General features: G+C 49.8%; 1 protein-coding gene across 2 annotated transcripts in view; it reads left to right on the top strand.

The window, feature by feature from the left end:
• The first annotated feature begins 2,616 nt into the window (after positions 1-2,616).
• VAV1 (vav guanine nucleotide exchange factor 1) overlaps positions 2,617-24,154 on the top strand; it is a 54,634-nt gene continuing 33,096 nt past the window's right edge. Inside the window, exon 1 of one of the 2 annotated variants that reach the window (XM_045548485.1) lies at positions 2,617-2,930. In XM_045548485.1, the coding sequence (XP_045404441.1) occupies positions 2,727-2,930 (204 nt within the window). In that variant the 5' untranslated portion in view covers positions 2,617-2,726. The remainder of the gene's footprint in view (positions 2,931-24,154) is intronic. The other variant, XM_045548494.1, reaches the window with a different exon arrangement.

Genomic DNA, 24,154 nt, shown 5'->3' with positions numbered 1-24,154 from the left:
CGGGCCGCACCTAATGGGAACCGAGCCCTGTCACCTGTCCACACCCTCTTCAGGCCCCGCCCCCATGCAGACCCCGCCTCCAACTGTAACCTCCCAGGCTCTCATCCCGCCCCTTGGTCTCGTCCCACCCCCTTAGAAATTTTTTTGGCTACTAACCACTCCCCCTCTGGAATGTACCTCTTTCCCATGCTCTGCCCCTTCGGGGAACTCAGCGCAGCCCTTCCTTCCGATGGCCCCGCCCCCTTGAGCGTAGCCCCGCCCTCTACTGGCCACACTCACTTTCAACCCCACCCCTTCTCCTAGTCCCGCCCCTTAGAACCCTGGCCCCACGTCCCACCCAGGCTGGCCCTTTGGGACCCATGTCGGGGGCGGGGAAGTGTCTCTCTCCCCGCGCCCCTCCCCAGGGTTCCGGGTGGGGGCGGGGCAGCTCCCTGGGACTCTCAGGCCTGGACAGGGGTGGCGGCTGCGGCTGTGACGTCCCAGAGAGGAAAGCGCTTCCTCCAGACTGCCCCCGTGGGTTTCCCGGAAAGGAGCCCCAGTGGGGTGGCCGGTTTTGTGGAGGGAGATGCGGGAAGACACGACAGCCTCCTCCAGAGCCAGCACGTTGCTGGTGCTGGGCGGACCTTTGAGGGTGTTGAGGGCAAAGCGCTCAGGTGGTTTCCCAGGTTGGAGGGAAGTGGGGGGGCTTCCATCATGATGCCCGCAGACGAGAAAAGGGGGCCACGGTGATTAATAAAGGCTCATCCTAACTAACAGTCTTGAAAGCTGTAGCCGCCGCAGCTAGCATTTATCGAGCGCTTACCGTATACCAGGACTATTCTACTTGCTCGGCCTGCCTCAAAGCATTTATTAATAGTTTTAACCTAGGCCACCCTACAAGGGTGGTAGGTGCTATTTCCATCATCCCCATTTTCCAGATGTGGAAACTGAGGCACCGGACAGCTAAGCCATCTATTTGCCCAAGTTAACCCAGCTCGGAGTGGTAGAGGTGGAATTCGAACCCAGAGCCCTGGGGCGCTATCCTGTCTCCGTCGCTTTCGCCATTATTTCTGGTCCTGAGGACATTTCCGTGCGGTGGAAGTTACTCACCCATTTTACAGATGAGGAAAGTGACGAGAAGAGACCTAAAGATGCTTGGGGGTGAAGTTTTGGTGCTTGGAGGATTGCAAAGCAGGGAATTTCCAGGCTGGGCTCCCCGCAACTTTCCAGTAACATGGAAAAGACTCCTGGCTCAGGAGGGGTAGAGTTTTTCAACCTGAACCCTCACCCTGCCTAGTTTGGGCACAGTAGGAGGGTAGGGGCCTGTCCAGTGAAGGGGTCTAGCGCCTCTTAGTGGTTACAAGAATTATCAAAGAAACCCCAAGGCGGGGAGCGTGTCAGATGCAGGGGTAGGGGGCTACTTACCCCCTAGCCGGGTGGAAAGTGGGTGGGGGAAGAGACCTCGTAGTGAAGATAATTTCAGCTAATAATTATAAGGTAAGGGCTACGAAGACAGTACGTGTTTGTTAAATGAATGAATGAATGAATGACACTATCCCAATCTATAAGGAGAGGGATAATAGTGGCTTGGATTTGTAGGGTGGCCACTGTGGGGATGTTAAAGACATGGATTTGGGATGACAGAGGTGGAACCAATAGAGCTTTCAATCTTTTTTTTATTATTCATTCAACAAATATTTGTGTGTATGTGCCCGGTGCTGGGTGGGGGAGGGGCTAGCAGTGAACAAAAGAGAAACAAATTCCTAAGTAGACAATAAAGAAATAAATATAATAAATATCTGGTTGGTTGGAGGATGATAGAAGCTTAGTGTGGGGAGGTGGGTGGGATGGGATGGGATGGGATGGGATGGGGGAAAGGCTGTGATTTGAAACAGGGATATTGGGGAAGACCTCATGAAAAGGTGACATTGGAGGAAAGACCTGTGGGAGGCGAGGGAGCTAGCAATGAAGTTGCTTGAGGTGGAAGATACAGCCCGTGCAAAGGCCCAGAGGCAGGACCACACCTGCTGTGTTGGGGGCACATCCAGGAGGCCCCTGTGGCTGGGGCAGAGAGAGTGCAGGCGAGAGAGGGAGGAGGGGAGGGCAGAGAAGTGATGGGGGCAGGTTGTCCAGGACCTGGTGAGCTGCAGGGAGGACTTGTGCTTTTACACTGAGGAAGGTGGGAGCCATGGAGGGCTGTAGGCAGAGGAGGGCTGGGGACCTGACTCAGATGCTCACAGGCGCCCTCTGGCTGCTGCAGGGAGAACAGACTGTGGAAGGCAGGGCGCCGGCTAGAGTCAGCGGACCAGGCCGAGGCGAATGCGCTGGTCTAGGCAATGATCCCCCGGCTTGAGCAGGGTGGAGGCAGAAAACGGGGGTGACAAGTGGGTGGATTCTGGGTATGTTTCAAAGGCGGCACCGCTCATCGCGCCAATGGGTTGGACGTGGAGGGAGGCAGTCGACCTCCTAGTCTAGCTAGCCTGACTCCCCCAGCGCCCCACTGCCCCGCTGTCCAGGTCTGTGTCCAGCTGGTGGGGAAAGAGAGGCCAGATCCAGTGTGGAAGGCGCGGGGTGGGGCTGGGCTGCAGGTGCTCCCCTCCACCCCACGGCTCCTCCTCCACCCCCTCCCAGGGCGACAGTTACAGGCAAAGAAGAGGAAGTGGTAGCACTAGCTGTCGCTCCACAGGCGGGCGGGTGGGCGGTGGAGGCCTCGAGGGTGCACGGCCCGGCCCGGGCAGGCAGCAGCCATGGAGCTGTGGCGCCAGTGTACCCACTGGCTGATCCAGTGCCGCGTGCTGCCGCCCAGCCACCGTGTGACCTGGGAGGGGGCTCAGGTGTGCGAGCTGGCGCAGGCCCTTCGAGATGGAGTCCTTCTGTGCCAGCTGCTCAACAACCTGCTGCCCCACGCCATCAACCTTCGGGAGGTCAACCTGCGACCCCAGATGTCTCAGGTGAGCCCAGCGCTGGCTGATGTGCCCAGGGGTGGAGGTGGGGGGCGCCCCTGGCTGACACAGGAGGAGCTAATGCACTCCACCTCTAGGCCAGGAAAGTAGCAGGGGTGGGGGGGGGGGCGAGGGGGTATACTTTCAGGTTTAGGGCTGGCTCACTGTGGGTGGTAACACTTGGAGATTCTGGGGTGCCCCCGCAAAGGTTAACAAGCCCCCTGAATGGGTTAATGGGCTGAGCTGTCCCGCATCTAGGCTGAGAACTGGCAAACCAGGGGTTAACTCTCCCAAGCCCCAGGCTGACCTTACTGGGTGGGGTTCAAGCCCTCATATGTGTGGTGCCATCTGGGGGGTCAGTACTGGGGGTGCCTCGGAACCCCCTGGGTGGCCAACAGGGTGCCTGAGGTTTTGGAATCCTTTATCCCCCCCACACCCCCAGATTCTGGCTGTGGGGGTGGGGCCTCCACCGGCTTCTTCCCCCACATGTGTCTCCTCCTCCGGGGCCCTGGGCCCCTTCCTTCCCCTCACATCTTCCTTCCTCTTGGCTTCCTGCCTGGGCCTGGGGCAGCGTGGGGCAGGCGGGTAGGGGGCTGCAGTCCCGGGCTATAGGTTTCCTCTCCCCATCCATCCCAGGTGGGCGACATTGCGGAAGGGCCCGGTCTTGGGCTCGGAGAGCCGGTCCCGGGGTTTTGCAGTCTAGAAGAGCTACATTTTCTCTGCAGGGATCTCTGCAGGGGCCCAGGTTCTTCTGGGCTGAGGGGTGAGGTGGATTTGATTGTGCCTTCCCCCCGCCCCCCACTGGCTCAGGAAATATATTCAAATCCCTATTTGAATGCGGTTGGGGTGGGGGTGGTTATGGGGACTGGATCCTGTCTCTGTAGCACCTTGTCTGGGTCCCCAAGGCCGCTGGGTGGGAACAGAGAACAGAGATGGGTTGGCCGTGCCCCACCTGCCCTGGGGGGTGAGGGACACGGCCCTGCCTGAGGCTCTGAGGGGACAGCTGCATGTGGACTCCTGTGTGTGTCTGAGCTATGGCCCGTTTTCTGACACAGGGCCAGGGTGGGGGACACTGATCTCTAGGGGAGCAGATGTACTTTCCTAAGCAATGCTGGGAACCCAGGCCTGGCCCTCCAAATGCTCCCAGGCTGGGGGAGACCCTATGTGGTCTGGGCTGGGAGCCCTGGGATGAGGGCAGGCCATTGCCTGGTGAAATTGGGCTTTATGCAAGAGGGGACACTTGTGCTAGGGTTTTGAAGAGTAAGTAGGAGTTTTCTCATTGTTCTGGCTTCCTGTGCTCAGTTGTGTCAGGCCCTAGGTGGGGCAGGGGTGTACCCCGACCCTCCCCACCTGTGAGGGGCCTCATTCTTGCCCCTGCCCATTTTGTCTCCTTGTGAAACTCAGCCCTGTACGTGGTATGTTGTGGGAATACATGTAGGAAGCTGAAAGGTACTAACAATATGCCACAGAAAGGTGCCACAGAAACAACATTTATGGGTTTCTGGGTGCCTGTCTGTCAACAGATTTAAGGTGGGTCCATGAATGGGCTAAGAGAAAAGGCAGAGACAGGAAAGGGAAGGCGCTCCTCACAGGGCAATGGCATAAGTAAAGGTGTGGGAGCTGGAATTAGAGTTCTTCCAAGTTCCTCTCATTTCTTTTCAGAGTTCCTCACTTGTGTTTCCAGGAAAGAGGGTGGAAAGAACATATTCATCCATCCATCCACCCACCCACCCATCCATCATCAATTCATCCACCCACCATCCATCCATCCACCACCCACCCACCAATCCATCATCAGTTCATCCACCCACCATCCATCCATCCACCACCCACCCACCCACCCATTCATCATCAGTTCATCCACCCACCATCCATCCATCCATCCAGCACCCACCCGCCCACCCATCCATCATCAGTTCATCCACCCACCATCCATCCATCCACCACCCACCCACCCATTCATCATCAGTTCATCCACCCACCATGCATCCATCCACCACCCACCCACCCATTCATCATCAGTTCATCCACCCACCATCCATCCAGCCAGCACCCACCCATCCACCCACCCATCATCAATTCATCCACCCACCATCCATCCATCCATCCATCCACCCATTCATCAGTTCATCCACCCACCATCTGTCCATCCAGCACCCACACAGCCACCCACCCATCATCAATTCATCCACCCACCATCCATCCATCCACCCATCATCAATTCATCCACCCACCATCCATCCATCCAGCACCCACCCATCCACCCACCCATCATCGATTCATCCACCCACCATCCATCCATCCAACAATCCGACAATGACAACAGATGCTAGGCCCTGTTCTTGGGGCTGGGGACAGTAGGAATAAGACACATGCAAACCCCTGTTATTGAGGAGGCTGCATTCTTGGGGGGAGGCCAACAGTGAACAAATACAGAAATGTACACATAGTCAGGATGTGGTACCTGCCGCTGTGGAAGACTCCAAGCAGGAAAGGAGGCTTGGGAGTGTACGGGGGGCACCTTTGAATAGGGGGGTCCAGAAGGCCTCACTGATAAGGTCACATTGGATCAGAGTCCTGGGGACAGTGGAGGAAGGAGCCCTGTGGATTTGGAGAAATGGTGTCCCAGGCGGTGGGTACTGCCAGTGCAAAGGCCCTGAGGTCGGTGCCTGTATATTCAGGGCAGTGACTGGCCTGGCTGGTGGGAGTGCTGAGGGCAGGTCAGATTGGAGTGAGTCTCCAACCCAGCGGGTCCCTCCGAGATCTGAGGCCCAGAGATAGCAGGATACCATCATGAACAGCTGTAGCTACAACCCTCCTTCACTGCTCTCCTAAAGTCCAGCATCTGCTTCAGAGCTGGAACTTGAAGGCCAAGGGACTGGAGAAGAAGGGAAGGATTGTGGCAAAAATCCACCAGGATGTGGAGGTTGATTAGACTCAGGGTGGGGGACAAGTTCTGGGGCCCAGATGAAGTTAAGGTCCCCAGCCCCAGTACACAGTAGTGCCACTGGGGACAGGGAACGGAGAAGGGGGGACAGTTAGAGTAGGAACTGGGCTGCGGGGGTCTGGGGGAGCAGTAGCTTGGAGGAACCAGACCTGAGTTCAAATCCTGACACCTCCGCTTCCTGGCTTCACCTCTCTGAGCCTCGGTTTCCCCATCTGTGAAATGTGGATAAAAATAGCACCTTATTAGTGTCTGGTACCTGCTAAACTCTCACTAAAAAGTCTTTTTAGGAAGGATGTTGGGTGGTGAGGGCATATGCAGTGTAAACACACCAGATTGCAGTTTGGCCTGGGATAGTCGTTCTCAACTGGGGAGATTCTGCCCCCGCATTCCCCCACTCTCCCCTGATTTTGGCAATATTTGGAAACATTTTTGGTTGTCACAACTAGAGCAGGTGTACTGCTGGCATAGAGTGGGTGGAGTCCAGGGACACTGCTCAGCATCCTACAGTGCCCAGGACAGCCCCCACCACAGAAAATGACCCTGCCCCAAATGTCAAAAGTGCCAAGGTTGAGGAACCCTGGGTGAGGGGTCCGAGAATTCAACAGGATCTTTAAAACATTTAACTGTTTGGTTAAATAATACATGTGTATCACTTGAATATTAAAACACACAGAAAGATGTATAGGGGAAAATTTAACTCCTAGTCTTGTTTCTTTATAAAACACGGCTGCCTGATATCCCATTTATTCAATAAACACTTACTTATTTTGCTTGGTATGTGCTAGACATTAGTCTAAACCAGGGGCCGGCAAAACTACAGTCTGAGGGCCGCATCTGCATCGCAGTGTGTTTTTGTAAATAAAGTTTTATTGACACACAGCCACGTCCATTCATTTATGTGTTGTCTACTGCCGCTTCCAGGCTAGGGAGGCAGAGTTGAGTAGTTGTAACAGACTGGGCTGTGGAGCTGAAGACATTTACTATTAATATATGGACCCTTGTAGAACGAGTTTGTTGATCCCTGGTCTAAATACTGTCTCTACAGTAACGTGTTTAACCCTCATAACAACCTAGGAGGTAGATAGTATCATTATCCCCATTGTTTATGTGGGGAAACTGAGGCACAAGGAAGTTAAGGAACTTGCCCCAGGTCATCCAACTTGAAAGTGGCAGAGTTGGGATTTGATTCTAGGCCGTCTGGGCTCCTTACTCATAGCAATTACTCTAAATGACCTCCACCCATTGTATGTTTAGACCATCATTTATGTGACCATCTGCCATATTGATGGACACTTGGATTGTGCCAGGCATTTGTTATGACAAGTTTATTGTAATCAATACCCTTGTCCATAGATCTTCAATGTCCTTAACCACCCCTCACCCCTACATACACACAAAAGGTAAATGTGAGACGATGGATCTGTTGATTAATTTGATTGTGGTCATGATCACAGAAGGTAAGCGTATGTGTATATCAAATCATCATATTGCACGCCTTGAATATGTACAATTTTTATTTGTTCTTTATGTCTCAATAAAGCTGGAGTTAAAAAAAAAAAAAAAGAATTTCTTGGCCAGGCATGGTGGCTCAGGCCTGTAATCCCAGCACTCTGGGAGGGCAAGGTGGGAGGATCGCTTGAATTCAAGAGTTTAGATCAGCCTGAGCAAGATCAAGACCCTGTTTCTATTAAAAATAGAAAAAAATTGGTCGGGTGCAGTGGCTCATGCCTGTAATCCTAGCACTCTGGGAGGCCGAGGCGGGAGGATCGCTCGAGGTCAGGAGTTCGAGACTCGCCTGAACAAGAGTGAGACCCCGTCTCTACTAAAAATAGAAAGAAATTATCTGGCCAACTAAAAACATATGTATATGGAAAAAGTTAGCTGGGCATGGTGGCACATGCCTGTAGTCCCAGCTACTCGGGAGGCTGAGGCAGGAGGATCGCTTGAGTCTAGGAGTTTGAGGTTGCTGTGAGCTAGGCTGACGCCACGGCACTCTAGCCCAGGCAACACAGTGAGACTCCGCTCAAAAATCAAAAAACAAAAAACAATCAAAAAAAAAAAAAAGAAAAAAATTAGCTGGGCCTGATGGTGCGCACCTGTGGTCCCAGCTACTCAGGAGGCTGAGGCAGGAGGATCGTTTGAGCCTAGGAGTTTGAGGTTGCAATTTTGTTACTGTGTGAATATCACAGAGTGCACTTACACACACCTAGATGGTAGAGGCTGCTACACACACCTAGGCTATGTGGTACAGCCTGTTGCTCCAAAGCTACAAACGTGTACAGCAGGTTACTCTATTGAATACCGTAGGTAACTATGACATAGTGGTGAGTATTTGTGTATCTAAACATAGAAAAGATACAGTAAAAATACCATATTATAATCTTATGGGATCACCATTGTATGATATATGTGGTCCATCATTGGCCAAAATAACCTTATGTGGTGCACGACAATGTTATTATTGCCACCATATTTATTATTATTTTACACATGAACAACATATCCATGTGATAATTTTTTTTTTTAAAGTAACAAGGTCTTGCTCTGTCACCCAGGCTGGAGTGCAGTGGCACAATCATAGCTCACTGCAAACTCGAACTCCCAGACTCAAGCAATTCTCCTGCCTCAGCCTCCTGAGTAGCTGGGACTGCAGGTGCATGCCCCACCATGCCTGGCTAATTTAAAAATTTCTTTTGTGGAGATGGGGTTCTCACTCTGTTGCTCAGGCTGGGTCTCAAACTCCTGGCCTCAAGGAATCCTCCCACCTCGGCCTCCCAAAGTGCTGGGATTACAGGCGTGAGCCACTGCACCTGGCCCAGAAGTGGGATTCATGGGCTAAAGTGTATGAGCTTTTGTGTTTTTGGTAGATATGGCCAAGATGTTCTCCTTACGGGATTGTTTCCACATAGATTGTTCCGATTACACTACCACCAGCCATGCACGGTTGTTCTTGTTTCAATATCATCTTGCCGACAGACTGTTCTGTTGTCAAACTTTGGGAGTTTTGCCAGCTTGATGGATGATAAATGAACCTCATTATGGTTCAATTTACATTTTCTCTTATTGTGAGTGAGGCTGAGCCTTGTTTCCTATGTCTAAGAGCTATTTATATTTTCTCTCTGCAAAATAATATCTGTTCCTATCATTTGCCCACTAATGTTGTCCCCTTTTAGAACTACTGACCTTTTTCCTTGTTGATTTTTGGGAGCTTTTTATGTATTAGGCTGGCTTGAATTTCAAGTCCAGTACTTAGTAGCTTTGTGATCTCAGAGAAAAAAAAATTACTTAACCTGTCTGATCCCTAAATGTTTTATCTATAAAATGGACATGTTGATAGTGCCTTTATCTCAGTGAGTTAAACATGATAAGGTAAGTTAAATTCCTAGCATGGTGATAGAGGTAGACAGCAAGTGCTAAATGCATGGGAGTCATTATTTTCATTAATTTGATTTCATTGAGTTGCCTGTAGGCCATGGTATGGAAGTCGGGGTAGGTAATGTCAGCTGCTATAACAAACTGGGTTGTTTCAATGGTAATAAGAGTCTACCTCTTACATCACAATTCAGTTTGGGTTGGCTAGAGGGCTGGAAGCAGATGGCCTTACTTTATAAAGTCCCTCCAGGGCCCAGGTTCCTTTCTTCTCATGGAACCACCCTCCCAAGTCTTGGTGTCTTTCCTAGAGGAGAAAGGTTGCTATGGGAGGGTGTCACGGGCCAGGTCTGGAAGTGGCACCATCACCTTGATTCTTGTTCCATTGCCTAAAACTCAGTCATGAGGCTCCATCCACTTGCAAGAGAGACTGGGAATGAGGTTAAGCTGGGAGCAGGGGAGGAAGAAGAAGTGGGTTGGGTGGACACAGAGAAGTCATTGCCCGAGAACCTCAGGGCAATGCCTAGCTGGCTTCAGAAATGCCAGTCTTGGGCTTGGTGGCTCCTGCCTGTAATCCCAGCACTGTGGGAGGCCAAGGTGAGAAGATCACTTGAGCCCGGGAGTTCAAGCTGGGCAACATAGCAAGACCCCATCTCTACAAAAAGTAACCAAAATTAGCTAAGTGTGGTGGTGCACACCTGTAGTCCCAGCTACTCGGGAGGCTGAGGCAGGAGGATCACTTGAGCCTAGGAGTTCAAGGTTGCAGTGAGATATGATCATGCCACTGTACTCCAGCCTGGGTGACTGAGTGATACTCTGTCTTAAAAAAAAAAAAAAAAAAAGACATGGAGATCTAGAGGAAATCTCAGTGGGATGAGGAACCAGGAGGACCTGAACCATGGCTGGGGGAGGGATTCAGTTGGGGATGAGCGTTCTGGGTGGGGAAGATCTGATTGGAAGATCTCCTTCCAGCATCCTGTTAGGGCCAACACGGACGGAAGCCTGGGAGGGTCAACATCTGGCACTGTCCTTTCTTTTCCATTCCATTCTGTTGTGTTCACCAACCTCCTCTGTGGGCCCAGGGCTGGGAAATGTCACGCTGCAGGACTTTCACAGAGGATGCTGGAAATCCCTGTCTCTCCCTACTCACAGCCCTCCCATGGTTCCCCATTGCCCTTGGCAAAAAAGACAAAATCCTCACTGTGGCCCACAAGGGCTTAAGCATTTAACGTCTGCCCACCTCTCAGCCCTACCCTGCTTCCTCTCACCCCCTCGCTCACTGCACCGCAGCCACACGGGCCTCGCCACTGTTCCTAGAACCCACCGGGCACAATCCAACCTCAGGACCTTTGCACTTGCTGCTGTTTCTTCAGGGGTCTCTCTTCTCCCAGATACACACTGTGATTGTTCTCTTATCTCCTTCATATTTCTTATCAGAGAGATTTTTCTTGGTTTCCCTCTATAAAATCATAGCTGTCCCCCCACCCTCTAACTTCCCACTTCCTTCCTTGTTTTATTTTTCTCCATAGCACTTACTAGTCTCTGCCCTACCATAGTTTTTACTTATTTGCTTATAAGTAAAATGCAACCCCCACTTGAATGCCAGGGCAAGGATTTTTGTCTATTTTGTTCACAATGGTATGCCCAGTGCCTCAGGACAGCACCCAGCATATAGTAGGTGCTCAATTAATTATCGAATTATTCATTTATGAAATGAATGAATGACTCTATTCATTTCATTCATTCCCTTAATCCAGGGGCTCGCAAACCGTAACTTGTGGCCCGAGCCCTCTCGTTTTGTAAAACAGGATTTATTTGATATGTGGTCATGCCCATTTGTGGACATTCTGACGATGACGGCTTTCAAACCATAACAGCAGAGCCCAGTACTCGAGACCTTATGAACTGTGATGCCAAAAATAATTCCTATTGCCTCTTTATGGAAGGAGTTTATGGATCTCTGGCTTTTGGTATTTTTGAGTGCTTTACTGGTAGCTGGTGGTAGCTGGTTAGTGGTGGTTGGGTCTGGGTTGCCTGAATAAATCCTGCCTAGTTATGTGATGTCGGGCAAACATCTGAGCTTTCTTACCTTTCGTTTTCTCATCTGTAAAATGGGGATGACCATAGTAATACTACTATTAATGATAATGCCACCCACCTCGTAGACAGTTCTTTGTAAGAGGCTGTGTGCTGGGTGATGGAGAATTCCATGATGAATGAGACGCCGGCTCTCACGCAACTCACAGGAATAGACGAGGAAATAGGCGTTGCAACACAGCGTAACACATTCAGCGACTGCTGGGAGAAGAGAGGGGGAAACTCCCAGATGCAATCAGGGCAGGCTTCCTGGAGGAGGTGACATGCTAATTGAGTGTGACAGGTTGGGACCTATTGGAGGGGGTGTTTTCTTTGCTAACCCTCAGGAAGTGGGTGGTCCCTGAGAGTGTGCTGGAAGGGCATAGCTGAGCTTCTAGAGATCTTACCACGTTGTAGAGATAGAGGGTCTTTGTTTGAGATCAGGGATGGTGTTCTGAGGAAGAACTTGGGAGTCAGGTCACTTGGGGGACTGTGGAAGAAATAAATTGAGTGTTCTGTTAGAGAAGTTTAAGGTTTGAGGAAATTCTAAACTCGTTCTGCAGAAGTTTCAATCAAGAGTCTTTGATCTTGTGGCATAAAACCCAACCCACACTGGCTTGGTCAAAAATAACATTTATTAGCTCACATACCCAAGAAGTTTAGGAGCAAACACCTTCAGGTCTGGCTGGATCCACGGGTACAGACAATAGCTCAGGACTTCTTTCCTCACCCCTGCTCTTTCCATCTTTTAACTCTGCCATCGTTTGGGTGTCCTCCTCCATTCTGAGTCATTCTGTCCCTTCATGGAGGCAGATATGGGTGCCCAGCTGCTCCAAATTTATATTTCCACAATTCTGAGTTCAGTGGAAAATGGGAAGATTGATTTTCTGGTCACTCAAGCCAAAATTCTAGGATTGTCTTTCATTGGACATGATATTTTTTTGGGGGGGGCGGTGGTATGTCCATTCCTGAACCAATTGTGATGACCAGGAGAATACTTCGTTCTGATTGGCCAGACTAGGGTCACATTCCCACTCCTTGAGTTGGGGGTGGGGTGGCTTCATAGGGGAAACTGAGGGACTGTTAGCAGAAGAAGGGGGAATCAGATGTCAGGAAGCAATTGATGTTTATACTGGCATCAAGGACGACATTTAGGTCTGAGTTTCTCAACCTCGATACTGTTGACATTTGGGGCCGGATCATTTTCCATCCTGGGGGCTGCGCTGTGCATTGCAGGATGTTTAGCAGCATCCTTGGCCTCCACCCACCTGCTACCGGTAGCACCTCTGCCCCCCCATTGTGTTCACAAAATGTCTCCAGACATTTCCAAATGTCCCCTGGGAGGCAGAATCGCCCTGGGTGAAAAAAAAAAAAATCACTGTTTTGGTGGGAGTGAGCTTCCCATCTTGGGGAAGATCCAAAGAGAGCCGACAGTTACTGGCTGGGAATAGGGAGGAAGGGTTTCTTCCAGTTAGGATATTTGTTTCTTTTACCATCAGCGACAGGCGCTGCGCTGATTGCCCGGGTTACGGGAAGGAGTATGACAGACATGGTCCATGCGTTTCTGAGTTCATGGCCTCGTGGGGGAGAGGGACAGTGTATTTGTTTCTTGTGGTTGCTGTAACAAAGTACCGGAAACTGACGGCTTAAAACAGGGACATTTATCCTCTCACAGTTCTTCTGGAGCCCACAAGGCTGGACTCAGGTGTCTGCAGGCCCACGCTCCCTCTGGAGGCTCCAGGGAAGAATTCTTCCCGGCCTCTTCCAGCGGCTGGTGGCTCTAGGCATTCCTTGGCTTGTGGTTCTGTCTTCATGCGGTTTTCTCCTGTGTGTGTGTGTCTGTGTCTCTCACAGTGTAATACATTTAGTGACGGGTATGTGAAGCCCAGGGCATTGTGGGAGCAGAGAAAAGGAAACTCCAGGATACAATCAGGGCAGACTTCCTGGAGGAGGTGACATGCCCATTGAATGTGGTATTGGATTGAGGATATACCCTAATGAATCCTGGATTATCCAGGTAAGCCCCACATATCTCCTTATCTCAAGATCCTTGAGATATCGCCTCATCTTAAGATCCTTAACTTATATCTTGCAAAGTACCTTTTTTTTTTCAAATGATAGTCACAGATTCCAGAAATTTGACACGGATGCATCTTTCTTTTGGTGGGGGTGGGGGGCAGGTTGGGCGGGAGAGGCACTTTCCAGCCCATTCCAGACGGTAAACTAGCAGACAGGCAAATCAACAAAACATTGGTGTGTTGTAATAAGTGTTACAGATGAAATAAACCAGGTGTCAGGGTGGAGAAGAACGGGAGGGACATGCTTTCTGGAGGGTGAGCCAGGAAAGCCGAGAGCCAGAGGAGGGGACTAGCTCTGGGAAGCATGGGGCAGAGAGGGCAAAGGCCGTGCAAAGGCCCTGCAGGGTGAAGTATGTGAATGAAGAACCTTCTGGAGGGACGTGGGTGAGTGAAGGGAGCGTGGTGGAAAATGAAGTTTGGGAGGAAGGTACTTCACTGGAGTGGCTGTGCGGATGTGTGTGAGGAATTTAAATGGGATGGGAAGTCCTTGGAGGGTTTAATTAGATTGGTGGCTTAAAGAGGTCCCGTGGGGTGGTACAGGTGTCATCAGAGGGAGACAGGAGGAGGAGGAGGTGGATGAAGGTATCCCGGCGAGAAGTGGTGGTGGGTTGGACGGGGAGTGGGGTGTTGTGGATTTGGCTCACATTTTGGTTGAAGGAGAGGGGTGGGGGGTGGATGTCAAACGGAGGCAGGCTGATGGCTAAGTTTGTAGCTTAGGGACCTGCATGAATTAGGGTATCATTTGCTGTGATGGGTAGACGGGGGAGAGATGGGTCTTGAGGAGTTCTGATCGTGAGATGGAAGGCAGGACAGTGGTTGGCACGTGGTTCTTAACCGTGGGGCAGAGGGGCTGAGAATGGGGATGAGGGGAGAACCACTCTGTCCTCTGAGGGGACATTTGGTGACGCCTGGAGACATTATTTTTGGTTATCACTACTGGAGGGAGTGGTGTGCTATTGGCATTGATATTGAACAGAGACCTAAGATGCTGTTGAGTGTCCTTCAATGCCGGGGACAGCACCCTCTCACACCAGATGTCAACAATGCCAAGACGGAGGAACTCGGTGTCAGGGGCACACACTCCAGTCGCCTGCGGGTCTGGGTTCCAATCCCAGCTTTGGGATCTTGGGCAAGTGACCGAACCTCTCTGTGACTCAGTTTCCCCATCTTTCAAATAGGGATAAAGACAGTCTCTAGCTTATGGGCTTGGCCTAAGAATTAAAAACGAGGTAATAATTGTAAAGTTGTAAAGTGCTTCAAGAGGCACCTGTGAGTGACTGGGAAATAAGTCCATGGGAGTGGGTGAAATCGTTTGGGAGAGCAGGTGGAGAGGGAAGAGAAGGTCGGGTCCTAGGGTACAACAGAAAATTTGGAGACATGAGAAGGACCCAGCGAAGTAGTCAGGAGAGGAGAATTTAGTGACTTAAGAGGAAAACCCAGAAAGATGTCGTGTCAAGAGACCAGAAGAGGAAAGTGTATCCGCATTGAGGTCATGGTACTTTGAAAACAAAACAAAACAAAACAAAACAAAACAAAAAAACACCCAGTTTTAATGAAGTGGAGGTGAGTAGATTCAGCATCAGGAATAGCCACACAAACAGCAGGTCACGTTCATTTTGCAGGTGACACTTACACTCCGTGCAGGTGTTTTTCTAAGTACTTTATACCTGTTCACTCTTTTGGTTTTCACATCAAACCTATGGTGTGGTTATTAGACCACCACATCTTTAGGTTATCGGCTATTGCTCTGAAACAAACCACCCCACACTGAGTGATGTCAGACCAAAATGATTTTATAATTCTTGCAGATTCTGTGTGTCAGGAATTCAGACAGGGTATGGTGATGATGGCTTCTCAGCTCCCTGGTGATAAATCTTGACTGTCTGGGGACTGGATTTGGCCGGAGGACTTTTCACTCATGTATCGGGTGCGAGGGCAGGGATGACTTGTGGCTGTGTTCGGTTGGGACTACAGACTGGAGCACTTACCTGTGCCCGCCCCACGTGGGCTTGGGCTTCCCCACAACATGGCAACGGAGTTTCAAGAAGAAGTGGGGAATGAGAGCAAGTGTTCCTCAAAACATCAAGGCGGAAGCTGCAAGGCTGCTTCTGATCTGCTAAGAAATCAGGTGGTGTCACTTCACTGCATTTGTAGGGACAAGGAAGCACTAAGACCCGCCAGATCTGAGAGGAAGGGAATGGAGATTTCGCACTGCAGAAGAATTGCAGAAGGGTGATATTTTTGTGGTCATCTTTGGAAAGTACAACCTCATCTCACAGAGGAGGAAATGGAAACAAGGGAAGTTTAAGTAACTCAGCCCAAGGTGATGTCATGAATACGTAACTCATGCTTGGATTGGAATCCAAGTGGCCCGGCCCCCAAACCTATGACCCGAAGTACTATAGGAATATTACTTCCTGGGGGTGGGGGAAGAAGGCATGTGAGTCGTACAAGGTGTTTGGTTATGAAAACAGTCCTGGATTTATATTTCTGATTTTCCCAGTCAGGGTTCAGCCAGGAAAACAGAAATCATCTTAGGTCTTTCAAACAGAGAGAATTTGATTCAGGGACTTGGTTAATGGATGATGAGGGGGCTGGGAAGACAGACGGGGGGCGGCGAGAGAGAGAGAGAGAGAGAGAGAGAGAGAGAGAGAGAGAGAGAGAGAGAGAGAGAGGGACCCTGGCTTCTCGCCTCCCACCCTGGGCACCTGTGAGGACCTCCCACTGGCCGAACCTACCTGGAAGCCAGGTTGCAAAGGAGCCTGGGAAATGCAGTTCCCTTCAATGTAGCCCTAAGGAAAGACAGGGAGTGACCTTGAGCAACTGACTCTACCTCTCTGAGCTCAGTGTATTGCCTGCAGAAAAGAAGCCCTCATTGCAGGGCTTTTTAGAGGGCAGGGGAGCCAATTAAATTGCCCGCGACCTGCTTCACACAGTGCCTGGTTCTCAATGCAGAGGGGCTGCCATGATTGCTGTTTGTCTGAGAATGGATGACAGGTAATGGTTTACGGCTATCTCCCAGGAAAAGGCACTCCTTAGCTCTGCTGGCTCTGCTGGCTTTCGGGTTTAGTTCATTCTTAGGTCAGGCCCACATCTCCTTTCTCATGACTCTTCCTGCCATGGGCCACCAGCACGCGGCTAATCTGCCTTCTTCCTCCCTTCCCGTCAGAGATCTGCCTGCATGACTTAATCACCACTGCCCTGGGGATTAAGTTCCCACCGTGTGAATTTTGGGGGACACATTCAAACCACAGCAGCATCCGAGCACCCCAAGGGATGTGGAGCTATTGCCTTCAGCCTGACCTGCTATTGAGTGTGGTGCTGGGGTGGGGATTTGGGAGAAATGATTCAAAAGGCATCAGTTAGCCCGGTGAGGTGGCTCATGCCTATAATCCCAGCGCTTTGGGAGGCCAAGGTGGGAGGATTGCTTGAGGCCAGGAGTTCAAGACCAGCCTGGGTAACATAACGAGACCCTGTCTCTACAAAAAATACAAAAATTAACCAGGTGTGATGGCGCATGCCTGTAGTCCCAGCTACTCAGGAGGCTGAGGCAGGAGGATCGCTTGAGCCCAGGAGTTTGCAGTGAGCTGTGATGACACCACTGTACTCTACCCAAGGTGACAGAGCAAGACTCCATCTCAAAAAAAAGGCATCAATCATTTATTTGTGCTTCCTTCTCAGGGACTCTGGGAGATACGGCAGGATGGTGGGGTGCTTGGGGTGACAATCACTTGCTTCATTTTGATTACATAACCCCAGTTTGGGGAGATCAGCACCTGACACCACCCTCGTTTCCCTCCCTCCCTCTTTCTTCCTCGCTCACTCTGCTCCTGCCACACGGGCCTCCTCACTGTTCCTCCAATGCACCAGGCAGGGTCCAGCCTCAGAGCCTTTGCACTGGCTGTTCCCTGTGTCTGGAAAGCTTTTCCTTCAGACACTGACCTGACTCATTCCCTCGCCTCCTTCAAGCCTTTACTCCAATGTCACTCTCTCAATGAGGCTTTGCAGACCTCCCTATTTTAAATCGCATCTCCTCCTGGAGTTCCTTTTTCCTACTTATTTTTCTCCCTTAATACTTACCACCTTCTAACACGCTCTGCAACGTATTCCAGTAATATGTCTGTTGTCTTCCTCTGCCAGGCGTCAGCCTCACGAGGGCAGAAATGTTTATCTCTCCCATTCACAGCCATATCCCCAGCACCTAGACCAGTGCTTGGCGCACAGTAGGTACTCAGTAAGTATTTGTGGAATTAGTGACACACAGGATCAGGACGCCCCTCACGTGCTGATCCTTCTGGTTGGAGCACTTCCCCTCCTCACGTCTAAAACAATTTGAATAGAAAGACTACATATTTGTGTCTCATTTAGGACGTTGTATCAAGACTAGGAATAAAAATTTGACTGAAGAGTATGTTTTGCATGATTGACCAATGGTGGTTCACATTATTTCCTTCTTTTTCTACCCCTTCTTTCACCCTTGTTTCCCTAAAGCCAATGTTCATCCCATGCTCCTACTTTTAGGGCAGAGACACGGTTGGGCAGCAAGTAAACCACTGGCTTTTTTTTTAAAAACAGTTATGTTGACATACAATAAATTACATATTTCAAATACATGATTTGATAAATTTTGACATATGTTTGCAAGTGTGCAACCAACCCCGCCATCAACAGGGTACTTCCTCCATCCCCCAACATCCGACATCTGCTGATCTGCTGTTTCAGTCCCTATAGATTGGTTTGCATTTCCTGGAGTTTTATGGAACTGGCATCAGACCATAGGTGGTCTTTTGTGCCTGGCTTCTCGCACTGCGCATGATGTCTTCAAGGTCCATCCACATGGTTGCAGGACTCAGTGGTCCCTTCCTTGGTTACTACCGAGTAGTATTCCACTGAATGGACTTGCCATCTTTTGTTTATCCATCCATTGGTGGATGGACATTTGGATTGTAGATAGACCTTTTGGCTACTATGAATCAAGTTGCTATGAACATTTGTGGACACGTCTACGCACTTTCATGCCTCTTGAGTTAAATGCCTGGGAATGGACCAGGTCATATGGTAGACGCCTGTTGCATGTTTTAAGAAAACTGACCAACTTTTTCAAAGTGGATGCAGCATGGGACGTTCCCGCCAGCTGCCTAGAATGCTTTTCCTCTTTGCTTTTCCAACTCTTTGTCCCGGAGCGGGCAGCCTGCACTGTACGACTCATTTCTGCACCACCCCAAAGCCTCAGGAGATGCCTCCTTTATTTAATCAGATTCCGCAGCTTCCTGTGCCTTGTGGCATGCTCTCTCGCACCACTGCTGCCATCCATCAGTTACTCATGTTACTACCTGCTCAGTGGCTGTCTTCTGGCCAGACCATAAGCTCCATAGGGACACGGTTCTGTTTGCCTTGGCCCACTACACGGTCCTGTGCACAGCATACAGTAGGCACTCAATACATGCTTGCCGCATTAATGCATGACAAAGGCCTGGGATGGCTGAGTTTTGCACTGAGCGCTAGAGTAGAGCTTTGGTTGGTATTTTTATTCCCAATGTATAGATGAGTAAACAGAGGCTCCAGAACATTAAAACGACCCCATCCAAGCTCCCTCCGCTTGCTGAGCTGGGCTGGGAGTTGAACCAGATCTGTCCCAGCCCCTGCGGGTGCCCAGAAGTTGCTTGTGTGCGGAGGTGGAAGGTGAGGGGGGCAAGAGGAGAGACAGGCTGGCTCCCAGGAGGCTTTGAAGGCCAGGACGAGAAGGGTACACCCTGCACCCCATCTTCGGACATTTGAAAGGGTGCATGGCACGTCCAGCCTCTCTGGGCAGCACGTGGGTCCCTCAGGGAGCCTGAGCTTGCATGATTAGGGGCTGAGGGGCTGAATGCAGAGGCCACCCCACCCACCCTATTTCTATCTCCCCAACCAAGCCCTGGTGACAGGCGTTTCCGGTTTCCGGCCAGCTCCCTGGGGCTTGGGTGGGGGTGGGGAGCTGACTCTGAGTCCCTTTCTCCGAGCCCCTAGGAGCCTCTGTTCCTGCACACACACACTGCTTCCTTGCAGGAGCGTGGCAGCCTGGTCGGCCTTTCTGGCTCTTTGTCTTGGGCACGGGTTGTGCTGATGGGAGAGTGTGCTGGCAAGTGGGGGAAGAGGGAGTCTCAGCGCACCTAGGGGTGCTGATTTGCATATGGGCAAGATGCCAGCCCAACCCGTGGCCCTCTCTGAGATCCTGCAGGAAAGAAGAGGGGAGCTGAGGGGGTTGTCCCCCAACAGGGAGGAACTGCCCTCACATGCCCCCCCCAACATTTGTTTAAAGGGCATTCTGTCTTTTGCCACGTTCTCTCACGCTTTCAGTAGACCAGGAAGTCCTTCTGATGGTCTAACCACAGTCACTGCTGCTTTCTGAGGGAGCCTGGAGGGGTGATGAATCATACCCCCTTTCCCCTCTTTGAGGGGTCACATGACTGCAGGGAACAGTCTCAAAAGGCTCAGCTGATCTCCCTGAGGTCAGGAGGGAACTTCCTCCCTTGGGCTCTGTTGCCTCTGGTGATCTGCCAGCCTTGTATGGGGCCAGCCCACAACTGCAAAGGCTGCTGGGCTGGAGAGTGGCACATGTGCTTTCTGTCACGTGCTGACTCCCTTTCCCCCGGTCCCCTACGATGCCACCTCCTCTGAGGCACCCAGAAGAGCTTAGTGTGGTTCAAAAGAGGGAGGATGGTGCAGTGGTTAGGGGTAAGGCCTCTGGGCTCAGCATGCTGGTATCTGGTTCCCCATTCCTACCTGCGTGGCCTTGGGCAGGTGATATTCCCTCTCTGAGCCTCTGTTGTCCCATCCGTCAAATGAGGATTTATTCATTCGACAACTTTTATTGAGCATCTACTGCGTGCTGTGCCAGGCATGGTACTGGGTGTTGAGGCCACAGCAGTGAACAAAATGCACAAAGAACCGTGCCCTCATAGAGCTGATGTTCTAGTGTGTGTGTATGTGTGTGTGTGTGTCCGTGTGTGTGTCCATGTGTAATTTGCATAGACAGACAATAATAAAATAAGTAAATAAAGTATATAGTGTGCCAGACAATAAGTTCTATGGAGAGAAAAGTAAAGTCTAGAAGGGAGATGGGAAATGCTGTCTGTGTGTGTGTTGCAGATTTTAAATAGAGTGATTAGGGAAAATCTCACTAAGAAGTGACATTTCAGCAAAGGCCCAAAAGAGACAAGGGAAGGAGCTATGGGGAAAGGAGCTATGGGGATGGACATGCTAAACAAAGAAAACAGCCAGTGCAAAGGCCCTGAGGCTGGATCATTGCTGATATGTCCTAGGAACAGCAAGGAGGAGGAGGCCCATGTCGCTGGAGCAGAGTGAATGAGGGTGAGAGAGGGAGGAGGGGAGGGGGAGGGCAGGGAGGGGACAGGGCAGTTTGTGCAGAGTCTTGTGGGCTGCGGAGAGGACTTGGGTTTGCATCTGGGTGGTCTGAGAGCCCTGAAAGGTATTGACAGTGTTACTCTGGCTGCTGTGTTGAAAATAGATTATAGGTGCCCTTGGGGAAGAAACAGGGAGCCCAGTGAGGTGCCTTGCAATCATCCAGTTGAGCAACGATGGTGGCTTAGACAAGGAAAGTGGCAGTGGAGATGGAAAGAAGGAACTTTTTTTTTTTTGAGATAGGGTCTTTTTCTGTCACCCAGGCTGGAGTGCAGCATAGTGATCATAACTCACTGTAACCTTGACCTCCTGGGCTCAAGCGATCCAGGTGGCTGCGACTATAGGCATACATCACCACACCCAGCTAATTCTTTTAAAAAAAATTCTTTGCATTATAGATATGGGGTCTTGCTATATTGCCCAGGCTGGTCTTGAACTCCTGGCCTTAAGCTATCCTCCCGTCTTGACTTCCCAAAGTGCTGGGATTACAGGTGTGAGCCACTGCACCCTGCTGGATTCTAGGAACATTTTGAAGGGGAAACCAAAAGGATTTGCTGATGTAAGTGGAGTGAGAGAGAGATAGAGACATCATGGGGATGCCAACATTTTGAGGCTGAATAACTGGAGGAACCCGTATTATTAGAGCCCACTTCATAGATCCCTGTAGCAACACTATTGGGAGGATGCAACAAAGTAACCCACCTTAGTACAAGGTTTGGAAAATGGCTAAGTCCTCAACATACAGTGCTTTGCAAGAAGGGCTGGGGGCACCGGAGGCCAGTGGCTGGCTGGCACGGGCTGTGTAGATGTACAGGGGGACACTTCAGAGACAACTCTGGGAAAATGAGGCTGTAGCACTGGAGGGAGGGCAGGACCCAAGACAGAAAAGAATGCATAAATGTGTTGCTTGATGAATACATGTATGTGCAGTAACAGAATACAAACATGAACGGAGGAATAATATGTAAGCATGTTTGGATGCCAGAGGGGAGGAGAAAAGGGAATGAGATTAGGGAGTGTTGCACATGAACTTGAGATCTAAGTATAATATATATATATATATATATATATATATATATATATATATATATATATATATATATATTTTTGAGGCAGAGTCTTGCTCTGTTGTCTGGGCTAGAGTGCCATGACGTCAAGCTAGCTCACAGCAACCTTAAACTCCTGGGCTCAAGCAATCCTCCTGCCTCAGCCTCCCGAGTAGCTGGGACTACAGGCATGCGCCACCATGCCCGACTAATTTTTCTATATATATTTTTAGCTGTCCATATAATCTCTTTCTATTTTTAGTGGAGATGGGGTCTTGCTCTTGCTCAGGCTGGTCTTGAACTCCTAAGCTCAAATGATCCGCTCGCCTTGGCCTCCCAGAGTGCTAGGATTACAGGTGTGAGCCACCACGCAAGTATAATATTTAATTAAAAAGAAAATATATTTACCTGAAGGAGTTGAAAATTTCTGTCCACACAAAAACTTGCACGTGGATGTTGATAGCAGCTTTATTCATCATAGTCAAAACTTGGAAGCCACCAAGATGTCCTTCAGCAGGTGAATGCATCAATACGCCGTGGTGCATCTGGACAATGGGATATTAGTCAAGGCTAAAAGAAATGAGCTCTCAAGCCATGAAAAGACATGGAGGAAACTTAAATGCATATTACTGAGTGCAGGAAGCCAGTCTGAAAAGGCTATGTGTTGTATCAATCCAGCTATGTGATGTTTCTGAAAAGGCAAAACTATAGGGACAGTAAATCAGTGGTTGTTAGGAGTTAGTGGGCAGGGAGGGGTGAACAGGTGCAGCGCGGAAGACTTTTAGTGCAGTGGGACTACTCTGTGTGATCCTATAATGGTGGAGACATGTCATTGCACATTTGTCCAAACCCAGATCAAGAGTGAACCCTAATGTGAACTATGAACTCTAGGTGATAATGATGTGTCAATGTAAGTTCATCAGTTGTAACAAATGCACCACTCCATGGGGGATGTTGATAGGCTGTGTGTGTGTGTGTGTGTGTGTGTGTGTGTGTGTGTGTGTAGGGGCAGAGGGTATTTGGGAACTCTCTGTACTTTCTGCTAAAGTTTGCTGTGAACCTAAAACTGCTGTAAAAAATGCATCTCTGATCATTAGGGAAATGCAAATCAAAACAATGAGATATCACTTAACTCCAGAGAGAATGGCTTTTATCAAAAAGTCCCAAAACAACAAATGCTGGCATGGATGCAGAGAGATAGGAACATTCTTACACTCTTACATTTGCTGGTGGGACTGCAAATTAGTACAACCTCTATGGAATGTAATATGGAAATACCTCAATGAACTAAAAATAGAACTACCATTTGATCCAGCAATCCCACTAGTAGGCATCTACCCAAAGGAAAAGAAGTCATTCTAGCATAAAGACATCTGCACTCGAATGTTTATAGCAGTGCAATTCACAATTGCAAAGATGTGGAAACATCCCAAGTGCCCATCAATACATGAGTGGATTAATAAAATGTGGTACGTGTATACAATGGCATTCTACTCAGCCATAAAAAACAACAGTGATCTAGCACCTTTAGTATTATCCTGGATGGAGCTAGAGGCCATTCTTTGAAGTGAAGTATCACAAGAATGGAAAAACAAGCACCACATGTACTCTCCATCGAATTGGTACTAACTGATCAACACTTAGGTGCACACATGGGAGTAATACCCATCGGGTGCCAGGCAGGTGGAATGGGGGTGGAGGGGATGGGTAAATTCACAACTAATGAGTGTGGTGCGCACTGTCTGGGGAATGGACACACTTGTAGCTCTGGCTTGGGTGGTGCAAAGGCAATATATGTAACCTAAAAATTCGTACCCCCATAATATTCTGAAATTTAAAAATAAGAAAATAAAATCTATTATTAATATAACTAAAAAAAAAAAAAAAGGAAAGGAAAAAAGAAAAGAGAGGGAGAAAAGAAGGAAGGAAGAGTAGACTAGAGCCCCCAGACTGCACTGACCGAGGTGTCATGGAAGCTGAAGGGGGCTTATTGGGTCCTTCCTCAGCTCCCTACAGGGTCTGGTGGTTCATCAAGGCAGTAGGGGAAGCCCCCAAGGAGTTTGCCCATGACAGAAAACCTAATTCAAGGGTCAGCAAACCATGACCTGTGGGCCAAGTCAAGGCTGCCACCTGCTTTTGTAAATTAAGTTTTACTGATGCATATATAGCCATGGCTCGTCATTTACATGCTGTCGTCTATGGCTGCTTTTGCACTACGATGGCAGAGTGGCATAGTCGCAACTGAGAACGTATGTCCTGCAAAGCTGAACATTTTTCTTATCTAGCCCTTGACAGGAAAAGTCCTAAATCAAAGGG

Source organism: Lemur catta, chromosome 1 (assembly GCF_020740605.2).
Source record: "Lemur catta isolate mLemCat1 chromosome 1, mLemCat1.pri, whole genome shotgun sequence".
Taxonomy (NCBI): domain Eukaryota; kingdom Metazoa; phylum Chordata; class Mammalia; order Primates; family Lemuridae; genus Lemur; species Lemur catta.
Note: the sequence above shows the minus strand (reverse complement) of the source record. Positions and strands in the feature narration are given on the sequence as shown.